At 40.0% G+C, this 13,332-nt stretch overlaps 1 protein-coding gene across 3 annotated transcripts in view; it reads right to left on the bottom strand.

Annotated features, from left to right (window-relative positions):
• Positions 1-1,240: 1,240 nt before the first annotated feature.
• gdap2 (ganglioside induced differentiation associated protein 2) overlaps positions 1,241-13,332 on the bottom strand; it is a 34,852-nt gene continuing 22,760 nt past the window's right edge. For all 3 annotated transcript variants that reach the window (XM_085374090.1, XM_085374089.1, XM_085374091.1), the window contains exon 14: positions 1,241-3,458. In XM_085374090.1, coding sequence (XP_085230216.1) covers positions 3,417-3,458 — 42 coding nt within the window. In that variant the 3' untranslated portion in view covers positions 1,241-3,416. The remainder of the gene's footprint in view (positions 3,459-13,332) is intronic.

Raw genomic sequence — 13,332 nt, 5'->3', positions numbered from 1 at the left:
TTGCACATCCATGCAAACGCCCACAGATTGGCTAAGGTTAGCAAACAATTGCCATCTAATTTATACACAGAGACAGACGCCTAACAGTCTGTGCTGATGAGTACAAATCACCTGCGGTGCGTCTCTCTGTAATAGGGGACACGACTCAACTGGTTCTATTTGTGGTTCTATTCCTATATGAAAGCAGGGTTGCTGAGCGCTTACGTCATTTTGTGAAAGAATTTCTATTTTTAAGCAACGCAGCTCTGGCTGGACTCTGAATGTAAGTATAATGGATGGGAATTTCCGTTTGTGGAGATGTCAACAGACTTGCAATTTTCTCCGATTTCTCACAGTTCAATTCAACTTAATTTAAATAGCGTCAAATTAAAACAGCTGCATCAAAGTGCTTTATATTGTAAGGTTAAGACCCGACAATAATACAGAGAAACCTGAGAAAACCCCAACAATCACACGACCCCGTTTAAACAACAGTGGAAGGAAAAACTGTGGCAGAGCCACAAAAAGAATGAATTATCTTACTTTTATTTAGTGTCACGTTCTGCTTTATGTTAAACACAAGCACGAAGAATTTTCAATTTTGTAAAATGTATAAAAATAAATGTATCACAGTGTTGTAACATTAATACTTACTGTATGGACTTTTTCAGTCTGAAAGGTAAGAAGTTAAAAAGCCGTCCTTCGTTCAGCCGTACCTCACTGTTTAGTCAAGCCAAACCATATGTGTTGGAATGTGGGTTTAAACTGCTTGAACTCAAAGCAACATGGAGTTCTCCGAAATGCTAAGAGTTGCATAAATACCCTTCATGTAAACCGTGTGAGGAATTTTCATTTCACAGAACTAAGTTGCTGCAGAGCACACATCACAAGCTTAGCACCAAATCTCTCCTCATCCATTAGCTGCGAGGTAAATGGAATATTATGATGCATCTGAATAATAATAATGATGATTGTAAGAATTCAGAGTTGCGTTAGAAATTAAACTTTACACTTTTTTCCAAATTGGAGCAAAACCTTGAGGCGCTATTAAGAAAACTGAGACTAAGCAGAAAAGTCACTTTGATTTTGGTGCTGTAGAAACGTTTGTTATGTTTTCAATCTTTATTCTTCATCAGGTATTAAATACTTTCCACAATACAACCAGCTCTTTTCTAAAAGGATAGTCTAAGCCCGTTATTATCAAGAAAAAAAACTTCTTGTGATCAAAGTGTTAAAAAAAAAAAAAAGAACAGGAAATTTAAACATGAATGACATCATTTCCTGTAAAGCTCAGAGGATGTCAAACAGCAGGCCCTCCACATATCACTTTAAAATGATAAAAAACTCCCCCAAACAGGACACATCTACACACAGATATTTTGGCTCATTGATGCACATTCTGATATAATCACAGTTCTAACAGCAAGTCTGTGCTGACCGATTCAGCTGAAGGTAAAACAGTGACAGCACATTTCATTTTGTCAAAGGAGGGAACACTAACCTCATTTCACTGGATGGAACTCAAAGCACTGAGGAAAACAACAAAAGACATTAAATAGCTCAATCTGACTGCGCATGCTTTCCTCACGAGGGCATTTATTATTGATTTTAGAAGGAGCCCTACAAACACAGTAAACAGAAGCTCCTGGAGTAAGTGACACGAGATATATACCCCCCACCAGTGTGCACATCACATTATCTGAAACCTCAAAAGTTAGAAGCTGAACTCTGTGTGCTAGTGTTAAATAACATCCCCGCTTTCATTTCAAGGTTAAAGAGTTTCCATGCAGCCAACACAGTTCAAATGCAATCATGCAGAGTTCCTGATGTTTGGCCTGGATGAACGTAGAACTACACACAGGTGAACCCCCCCCCCCCCCCCGATTTATGGTGATAGTGTCAGTGTTGGGCTACCACACATGCGGGGGTCCTGCTACATCATGACTGATCGAAGGTTCAGACAATCAGAAATGCTTTCAGAGTTTACTTCACTCCATTTGACCTGGACACCCACACATGTGGCAGTCCAAGATAAATCAAACTACAGACGACAACGTAAAGTGAAGCGAGCTGTGCAAACAAAGGAGTTAGTGACTGAGTAACAGAGCGATTTGACACAAAAGCACAAAAAATAGTTAATCACTTTCCTTCACGGCGCTTGTGAGAGTGAGGACTCCTCATGACTTGACTTGTGTAATTTAGGTTCACTTGTACATCATGTTTCCACTGTTGTGGGTTACAGAGGCACTGCCTTATTAGAACTGTATCACTGTTTAGTGGCCAATTTCTTTTAATGATTCCAGTTACTGCTTCAAGAAACAGTTACAAATGTTCCATCTCCAGAAACAGGAAAATTAACGTGTTTTATAGTATTTAAGTTAGAACTGTCAAAGATCGGAAGCAGTTAATGTTAGGCATATGTTGTTAAATGTGTGAGGTTAAATATGCGTTTCAGTGACACGGTGCTAACAAGTTTGGTAGAGGCACACATGCCCTGCTTCCTTTCAGGCCCACCATAAAGCTACTGGAAAACAAACAGGGCTTTTTACATTGTTAATGCTAAGCAGAAGTACTTCAGCACTGCCTCTAGTAACAGATCTACATATCTGGGAAATGGTGACGATAAGAGGCATCTCCCTGTAATATTTGTGAATTTAACTTAATGTATGATGCTACAGCTGAAGTGACTCTGACACCTTAAGCTGAGCCTTTCTGCTTCCTCTTTCAGTCTCTGTGCCAAGCTAAGCTAACTTCACATGTTCACACAATATGAAGATGACCTTGTGATGTAAATTGAATGTTAGCCAGCTGACGTGTGCTTTTAATCAAAGAAAATCTCCCCGGCATTAATGTTTGTCTGGAATTTTCCGGTTTGGACTGCTGGCGCTCACGGTCTCATATTACGCTGAAACAGGTGGAGAAAAACTTCCGGCTGAGCAAAACCCAATGTTTGTCTTTACTGCAGACTTTCTGCTGCTCCGTGTGGTGTAGAAATCCAAACAGGCACTCCCCGTATCACTCCAGCATTTGAAAAGCCATCTTCTGAGACATGGGCGAGGATGTCTGATACGACCACATCACAGGGAAGCCTTTGAGTTAAGTGCCAGCTATGATGTGATACTTCATATTTTGGGCAGTATGACAAAACTGCTGAGTAAGTCTCTCAGTATAAGGCATAATCCAGGAGCCATGCCAGATCCAAAAATAGTCTGTGGTGAGTAACAATGATTGCTCACCAGACCGCGCCGTGCTATATGTGCACTGCGACTCTTAATTTGGTCTTTTTTGGCAGGAACAGAACAAAAGAAGAGTTTCCTCAACTGAGGTTCAAAGCCTTAAAGAGGAGGTTGGAGGTCAGACCACACAGAAAACTTCATGTCCAGAAAAGACATCCACCACTTCGCCACTTGGGACAGAAAGATTCGATTGGACTCGTGTCACAGACCGGAAGCCTCTGAATGATGGTAGGGTCCGTTCACCTGTTATAGATGAGAATAAAACAAACACCTGGGTTAGCACAGATCGCTTGAGCCAAAGCTGGTAACACTAAAGTGATTATTGCCAACACAAAGAGAATTTGACTTATACTACGGTGGCCCTGAGACGTCAAATGCACTGCAACAAAGAAATAAACAAAGCCTTACAAAACACAACAGAAGTGTTTTGGGGAGACAATAATGTGATGGAGCAGCTGCAGAAAGGACATGCTAACAGGAAGTAAATTATTCATGAATCACAACCCACCCTCGCTTTCATTCAGGTCTATTGTGCTGTTTTCTTGATATAGCAAAGTGTCAGGAAGCTGTATTCCTCGTACCAGGAGGGGCAGGCTGTCCTGTTAGCTGCTGTACGTGTTTTAATAATGCAGAAAAAAATTTGTGGGCAGTAATCTGACTACACCTGTCAGAGCCCTTCACAACTTCAAAGTGTTCTACTGTCAGAAGAGACGGCAGCAGTGTTGGGTGTGGCATGACTGCTTTGTTCTGCTGGTAGAATAATTACACTGATAAGCTAAAGATTATGTCAACACGCTAACATTAAGAAAGATTCAAGTTTTAGTTAAGCAAAAGATCTTCTTACTGAATATACAAGCACAAAAACATGAGTGTGAATCAAGGTGTGAGTGTGCAGCCGAGTTAAGTAAAGGATACTGGTTTTTCAGAATGTGTCTGCTTTGAAATTTTATATTCGGGCTCCATGTATGACAGTGAAATAGCTGATTGGCTACTGTTTTTAAGTTTTCTATTTTTTTACATTTGTGTTATTATTAAATGCTGAGCTTGTAAACTTTTCACAAAAACTTTAATTAGAAACATCACATAAAAAGGACAGCACGGTTATTGAACGTTAATGATGATTTAAAAAAATAATACATTTATTCAGAGTCTAGAATGTCAGACCAAGATGTTGTGTCTACGTGGGGTGTTGTAACAGGGAGAAACATCTGTTTCATCAATTGACCAGAAAATTACGCCATGTAGACGTGTTGGTTCATCCCTCGGCTACATGTCGACAGCATATTGAGAAAGAAAATTAAAAGTGGTTTTGAGGCACATTTTGATCCACTTAAAAAACAAAAAAAAAAACAAAAAAAAAAAACATGCAGCTTTAGATTTAGGTAGCTCAAGTCCAAGCTCAGAGTAGAGGTCAGCAGATATTCATGTGCAAAAGAAGGTTTTCACAGGACCATTTGGTTCTGTGAAACCTTTACTGCTTCCATATGAATTTAGAGGGTAAGCAGCAGCCAGATGGTGCTAATCAGACGCTTGTGATGAGTTGATTTGCAGTAACTGTGAGCACTTTATAAATGAAGACATTCTGGCAGTTTGCTGTTCCGGTGCGTTCAGTTGTGCATCTCAGGAATGAACATCGCAGCATTCGGTCTAAAGTCAAACTGTGCAATGCTCAGAGAAATAACAAAGAGAGCTGCATCTCAGACTCTATAATGTAAAAGTTGGTGATGACGGTACAGTTAGAAAAAGACTAAAAACTACTATAGCTTGTTTGGGGAGATGCTGGGCGACAGCCTCTTCTCTGTAAAAAGACCACGGCAGCACAGCTTAGATTTGCAAAGCTGCATGTAAACAGAGCAAAACACCTGTAGAACAGATGAGACTCAAGTGGAGATGTTTGGCCATAATGGACAGCGAAACATTTGACAAAAACCAAAACCTCTCATACCAACTGTCAAGGATGGTTGTAGACAGGTATCGATTTGGATGATGATTCGGCCCTCAGGACCTGAGCACCTTACAGTCACTGAGTGGATGATGGACTCCTCTGTATATAGAAATATGATAGAGGCCATCTGTCTGACAGCTACAGCGTGGCTGAAAATGGATCATACAACAGGACAATGATCCCAAGCATATAAAACGAGCACATATCCACATTTGAGCCATTTTTACCAAAGTAGCTGTCTAAGAACTAACAGCACCTCATGACAACAAGAGCCAGAAAACAAATAAAGGCATAAAAAGGCCAAAAATTAATGAAGTTAGATTATGTTTACTCAGAAGGATTTTAGCTGTAGACCAGTGGGGGAAAGACCCCCACCCCACAAATTTCCACACAGATTGTCAAAAAAAGTAATAAAAAATTTTTGAGAGAAAAAAACCCAACTCCTTTTGGATGTGAAAATACGCCATTTAAACTTGTAATCAAACAAGTTCTGTGCAAGAAGAATATTTACATAATTACATTTACACAACAGCTCATCTATTGTAGGCAGTGTGCCTTGAAAAGGCTTATTAGAGCATTAAAAAGAAATAATAGATTCCACTTTAGTCAAACTCTGACAAGCAAAGCTAAAATAAATGTGGCCAAATGTGAGAAATGTGAAAACAGCCAACAGTACTAAAGACAAGTCGATCCGAGGCCATTTTGAGAGCCAATGGTGAAATGCCAGCAGGTGTTGTGAAATGAAATAAGTCTACCAACAAAGAATGAGGCAAGTTTCACTTTTTTGTTTTCTAATAAAGGAAAATGGACGGCTGGTGAGTGGTTACATGAGCGATACCATCTCAATTTCCCTTTTGAGAAAATCTACAATTATCTAAGCTCAGTGGTAACTGTAGCCAACTTTCTTTCACACGTCATATCATCCTTACCATTCTGGTGTAGGCTCTGGAACACGGCGCACTTTAACCCCCATTAGAAGCTTCAAACCTGCAATACGGGGTTTATTTGACTGCTACGAAAAAAAACTGTGGCATCATCTTATGAGTTTAAGGACACAACCTCTGTAGTTAGTAACAGCGCAAATAGAGTTTTAGTGAAAGCCCTGGTTCCTACTTTTAGGTATAAACGAATGCCAATTCTGTTCTGAGTCTGCTGTGAGAGTTAACGACTGATCAAACTGGCCGAGGATTCCAAAGAGATTCCGTTTAAGAATTTACCTCCTGGTTAGGTTCAATTTCAGCAAACAAACAGAGCAATTACTTCCTGGACTCCATCAGCACTGTAATTAAGCTCAGCAGGACAAGTGTTTCTGGGTAGGTGTCAATATAAACAATGTTGCCCAGGTTGTTGGCTGTGCTGAAAGTGGAAAATACATTGTTGTTCCAAAAAATTGATTCTGTGTCTTGATGCATCAGGACACTGTTGGAGTTACATTCCCTGCAAAATGCTGAATCTGAAACGATGATACTTTATTGTACAGGTAACCTCATGTACAAGTGCATTTTCTCATCTACCAGTAATTATTACAGCTCCGTGACCTCGTGTCTTTATTCATAACTACCCCGAGTAACAAAATATGAAAACAAGCTTGTTACTGCTGCAATCCAACATCAATAAGTGGATATCCACAGTGGTTTACAAACATATCAGCTATTCAAAAAAAACAAAGAAAAAGTGAATTATTCCAAAGAAACGGAGGATGCAAGAACGTTTTTTTAAGTTCGAACTGCATCAAACTAACAAACTAGACGTTGTTTTTGATTCTAACTATGCTTCCTCAGGGTTTGACATTTCCTCAGTACTCAAAATAGGGGCAACGCTGACGTTCTACTCTGACAGTCTGTTTTAGCTGATGCCACTAAAGAACATCCAAATGTTTACGTCGTTTCATGGCAACTCAGTGAATGCCAAAAGGAAACACGCTTAAACATGTGCCATCAATCTGTCATGTTTCCCCATATTTTAGCTCCGAGTATAAACAGACACCCACAGTTAATAATAAAAATATTATTAATAACACTTTTTATTTATTACAAGGTAAACAAATAAAAAAACAACTATAAAAGCTAATCAAGGTAAACATCGACAAGACCAAGTCAAAATGAAGGGTATGCAGTTCTGAATAGATGGGTTTTAAAACGCGATTTGAAAGTAGAGAGAGAGATTGTAGTCCCGAAGCAGGATCTGAAATTGACACGTAGGTGAACTGGAAGCCAGTGGAGTTAATAACAGGTGATATACGTTCATTAGATCCAATTCTGGATACAATACAAGCAGCTGGATTTTGAGCTAACTGCAGTTTATGAAGAGATTTATGAGGTAGACCACAAAGAACTGCAGTAATCTAAACGAGATGTGACAAGAGCACTGTATGGCAGTGCTGTTTGGAGTAAGTGAAGGACGAAGGCGGGTAACGTTACCAAGATGAAAACAAGAAGAGCGACTGATATTATTTACTGATATTACACTCTTAACCTGAGGGGAAGGTGTGATAGCAGAGTTATCAGTGGATAATCAAAAACTCCTCACCTGCTTTTCTTCAAACATGCCAGTAAAAAAAATACATCAGCTAACTTTTCTTAAAACGATAAAAATCTTGATTAATCAAAGTTATTGATAATTATTTTGTCCATTTAGTAATCACAAAGCATCCTGGGCATTTTAATTGAGGTTATAGTCAACGGTTTAACAGGTGAAATTAAACCTGGAGATGAAAATAAAAGACAAAGTGTTAGATTTGTATTGTTGATTGTCATTTATGCTTAGAAATATTTACTTATATATGCTTAGAGTTTTGTAATTAGTTGTAGATTGGTAGAGGTTTTGATCCTTGATAGTCTGCAAACTTTGTGTGTATTAGACAGCACTTTGGGAGCATGAGAGGTCATACCGTGTCTTATTGTTTTATGGTAGGATTAACGTAGTTGCGTCTGTTCTAGTCTAAGTGCTCTTTGTTTAGATGAACTGCTGGACTTCCTCACCGTGTTATCTAGGATGAACCATCTAGGGTGAGGGGGAGGCTACCCTCTTCCTGACCAAGGATGTTTGACCCTTTGATCAGCAGTCCACACACACACACACACACACACACACACACACACAAGGTACTCTTTGTGTGTATGTAGACGTCATATGTTAATGAACTTATGCATATTCATGTAACCTCAATAAAAGAACAGTGGTACGGGAGAACGGACGAGAGCAACTGGGGTCAAGCGAAGGAACGGTGCCTGTCCGGTTCTCTCCAGTGCACGAGAAACATGAAGAAGCTTGCCTACTTGTGTCTTGCTTTGCAGTGTAATTATATTGCCTTTAACGTTCCAGCGGATGGGTTCAAGCTACAAACCTATCATTAATTGGTCCTTCGAGAGCCGGAGCCCTGGAATCGCATTCACCGAGGGGAGGAGGGACACGCTGAAAGACTGACGTCAGCCAGGAAGTTCCTGTGGATTCGCGGTCTATCTTTCTCCTCGATGAATGGCGATCGGCGGGATTCGAAGCTGATATTACACGCTAAGCAACGCCAAGTAAGTTTGAAGAGGCCGACTCTATAACCGTGTCGTTGTGCAGTCTCCGCCATTTTGCGAGGCGTTGAGAAGTTCGCTGCTTTGTGGAGCGATAACTGGGTTTGTGTCCCGAAAAAGAGGTTTTGGTTAAATCGCCCAAGGGTCCCAAGCGTCCGGTGAGTGTCCGGTTTTGAAATCGCCCTGGGTGTGTGTCCCGAGCGTCCCTTCATTGGGTTTTGTCGCGCGAGTGGGTGAGCGTCCCACAACTGGGTCAGGGTCCCGAGCGGTCCGGTGTGAGTCCGGAGTAGGCCTATTTTGTGTTGTTGTCATTGTTGTCGTCGTCGTCGTTTTTGTTGTTGTTGTTGTGTGAGTGTGTGCGGAGCAGAACACGTGGTCTGTGACACCGACTGTTGTTGTTATCATGGGTTTCTAAGCAACCAAGAGTGAGTTGGAGGGAGACAGACGTTTGTGCTGGACTTTGCTCCTGGCAGCTGACACAAAATGTTAACTCTTTAGCTTGCCCTGATCGACAACAGCCTGTGTGCCAGACCATAGACGTAATTGAGGTGGATAGTTGTTAAAAGTAATCTACATTAAGCTTGTGGTTGCTTAAATTCAGTACAATGACATGTGAGGTGAAGTGATATAGGTAAATATTTAAACTAATGAAGTGCATAGAGGCACTTGACCTGTGTGAAAGACTGTCGTCTTGTTATGAGCCATTGTTGAGATATGGAGCACACCTGTGAAAACAACTAATATGCTGGACCCTGTATGAAACATCTAAAAGTACATGATGGAGAAGCTGTATTGAATATGAAAGTGTAAGACTTTGCCGCTGTGGGCAGAGCATGCAACTACTGTGTGATGTTGCGTTGCAGTTTTTTTTCTGAGCTGATGAGCAAGCTACACATTATCAGATCAAGATCTGTCTGGGAACTACTCAAAGAGGGGGAAACAGAGAGTGTGCAGCGTTCCCGTGAGCAGTTTTCCTGCACCTTGACTCGTGTGTGTGTGTAGCATCAGCATCATGTTTTTGTTTATTTGTTTTGTTGGGTTAAAAATAATTTAATAAACTGGTGATTATATTTATGGATCACCATGGTATCATCGGCCATGTGATTTATTTATGCAAATGAAAAAGAGGAAGAATTTATATTGTAGATGAAAAATAAATCATAGGGAAAAGGTTTTGTGTTGATCAGCCAAAAACAACCACGATTTTATTTTTTGCTTTTAAGAAAGGATTGTTCACAAAAACAGAGAGAGAGATGTGTGTTGATTAAGCAGCGATGATAATAATGAAAATGTCTTAGTTTGTCACTTTCAGGTGAAAAGCAGACCTGAATCAATTTTCCACATGCAGCAGTCGGAAGAAAGTTATATTTCAACATCATTGGAAACATGCAGGCCAAGTTTCTGGCTGACTTATTTACAGCGCCATGTGTCTCTCAACCTCACAAGCAAGCAAGCTCTCACCCCTCCCTGAAGACAAGGAATGCAGCTCCAAAGCAATAACATGATAAAGAGACAGCAGCAAGTCCTGAGCAAAGAGTCTCAGCAAGCAGCAGCAATGTGGACAAACAGCATCAGAGAAGAGCAAACCCATCATCCTGACTGATCGGATGAATGGCACTGTGTTTACAACAAGCTGCAACTTCACTATGCATGTGAAGAAAACTTTTGAGGAGAACTGAGGAGACTGTTGGAGTTTGACATTTGCCACCTGTGGAGTAAAATGGCAAGAAGAGACAGTGGAACACAGGACAAAGCTGAAGGAGAACTGCCGGCTGGGGACTGTTGCAAGTGGGAGAGGACAACAGAGTGAGATGACAACAGAGTGAGAGTAAGTGGGAACACAGAGGAATGCTGTTATTTAATGTGGGAAATCAAAATTTGGGTTAGCAAACCTGGGAAAAACAAAACTGACTGCTTAAGTTGGAAAATTGTGAAGGAGTCTGAAACACTGCAAAAATAGAAACATATACAAAATCACACACACAAGCGCAACATGCATTAACCCTACTAACAATTCCAAACACAAAATGACTCATGAAGTTAAGAAATGAGCAAATAATAGCAGAGAAGTGTGTAGGAAAGGCAGCTTTTAAGAACATGCTCTGCTGAATATGCAGATCCACAGACATGCATTAGACCTGCCTAATAACACCCATGCAATGAAAATTAGCTTGTTATCTTTCATCAGTGTTACAATAGTGTCACTTTAGCAGACACTTGTTATCAAATACTGAATTTATCCTAAAAAAAAAAAATTGACTCTCCAAGTTGCAGGACAACAATTTAACTTTTGTGGGGAAAAAAAATAAAAATAAAAATCCTGGTTTGATAAATCAGTGATCAGGCAATAAATTTAGTGTTAAAATGGTAAATTGGGAGAAGCTTCCTGCTTGATTGATGCAGCAAGTAATTTACTGTATGAGGGAAATTCTCTTTTAGTGATAACATTTTGAACATGCATTTCTGTTGTCCTGTCAACTTAGTGGGTTAATAGCCGATATGCAAATTATTTGATTGGTTTTAGATTAATGAAAGGTGACTGAATTCTAGCACGAGTGAATGGGATGTGTTGGAGTTTGTTAGAGTGGAGACTCTAAAACACTGAGTTTCCTGTTTGATGTGCGAGTGAATTTTGTATTTAGATACACAACTCTGAATATGTCAGAACAAACTTTTTTTATGAACTGCATGACAGCATGTCACATGTTTTATGATGAAGGGAAAAAGGAAAAATTGAATAAAATAGATCTGTGGCCTAAATGAGTGAAGAGCACAGACCTGGTGATTAAACTCATAGTTATGTGGTGTGGTGTGTTGTGCAGCTGATGGTTGGTTTGGAGTGAATCTAGCTGATGATTCTTCTCCTGTTGTGAAGTTGATGAGGAGTTTGTGTCATGACTTAACAAGGCCTTTTTATTTTGATACTTTCACAGTGCACTGAAAGTTTGGTTTGATAATCTCTGTTATTTTTTATTTTTCATTTTTGAACAAGCACTGATTTTTGCTTGTGAATTTCTTTTCTTTGAGCAGATCTGCAAGTCGGGAATTAAAAGCGTTACACGTCGTCAAGACAATTGTTGCAAGTGAGTTTCTCCACATTTAAAATGGGCTCAGGAGAAAGCCACTTATTTGGGACAATTAGGAAATGAGAGTCCCCCCCAAAAAGGATTCAACGAGGAAATCCAGTCTAAATTATTTTTCTTTTTGAAATAACGTCGTTTTGCTGAGCGTGGAAACGAATGCGATGATAATTTCCACAATTAGCAAAAGAAGGAACCACTGAGTGAATGAGTAAGAATTTTAAAATAACTGACTGACTGAACATGATTGTGTGAAGTTAACCCCCACCTGACAAAGGTGCAGATGAACCCATGTGTTTCCTTTTACAGGAGCAGAAAGATGACAGCAACACTCGAGGTTGCATGATGATTTAACCTTTTAAATGCCATTTTCTGTGTCTGTGCATTTATCAGGTGTGTTATTCATAGGCTTGTGTTGCTCACAGAGATAACTGTGACAAAGTATGCATACGCCTGCGCAAGCGCTAATATTTGCATTTTCTTTTCTTACAGCATGCCAGTTCTTCATGTGAATTGATGATGCGATTTATACCAGGACAACTGGTTGATGTTTTTTCCTACTACAGGATTTCTGGGTTTATGTGTGAGGAAAACTGTGTTTACAGGTTATGAGTGGTGATGCTGTTGCATTGTGTTGATGGGAAAATGTGAAGGTTACTTTGATAATGTGAATAACATGTGTGAAATTTCCTGTGTTGAGAACTGGTGTTACTTCTTTCCACAGCTATAGATGGCTAACTTTATGGTCTTTTTATGGCACCTCTGGAACCTGTCGACCTGCGTCTGACCACCAATGGTCACTGTGTTGCTAATGTTTGTTTTTCTATGACTGCGTGTAGAGGATTCGGCAGAAGCGGACAAGTGACATGAGAAGAACAAATAAGAGATACAGTGTTTCTGGGATAGTTTGATATGGGCTCATTAGCTGGCCACTTTTGAGCCCATAGTAATATATAAGTGGAGTGACTTTGCTTAAGAGCAGTCACCGATTACATTAATGTTGCCTGAGTACATGGGATGATCCATGTCTGAGGCGACTTATGAAAATAATTGTAGTTTACTGATTTGAGAAAACCTGCACATGACACTTGTCTTGCTGATGTTGAATGCTTCTTGTTCTTATGATACAATTGTTTACAGGTATGAAGTTTGATTTTACTTCCAGATTTTGCTTTCCAGGCCATGATGGTGTGTATGCAGGCTCCTGGGAGAGCCCGGTGTTAAGCATACTTAATATGCAAAACACACTAACATTTTTATTGCAGGATTATAGGTCCAGGGTGGTGCTGCTCCAGGGGAGGAGATGCCCTGATGTTGCCTGGGATATGATCTAGCTAATCTTTTTCTTTAAGACAGGAATCCAGGTTTGGTGTGTTGGCGCATGGGTGTGTCCATGCGTCAAGAGGTGGGGTCCAAGGAGTAACATTAAGCAATGTTTACTATTATTGTTGCAGTGATTTGTGTGATTAGCCGTTTATTTACAAGTATTAAATTTATGCAAGTGGTGCATCCATGTTCAGATGAGGCTTTGATGGCCTATAAGTGAAGTTCACTGAACTAAAGAATGT

This window comes from Diplotaxodon limnothrissa, linkage group LG16, assembly GCF_057381915.1.
Source record: "Diplotaxodon limnothrissa isolate DT_005_m linkage group LG16, D_limnothrissa_male_GT1.1, whole genome shotgun sequence".
Lineage (NCBI taxonomy): Eukaryota > Metazoa > Chordata > Actinopteri > Cichliformes > Cichlidae > Diplotaxodon > Diplotaxodon limnothrissa.
The sequence above is the reverse complement of the archived record's forward strand: the minus strand, read 5'-3'. Positions and strand labels throughout refer to the sequence as shown.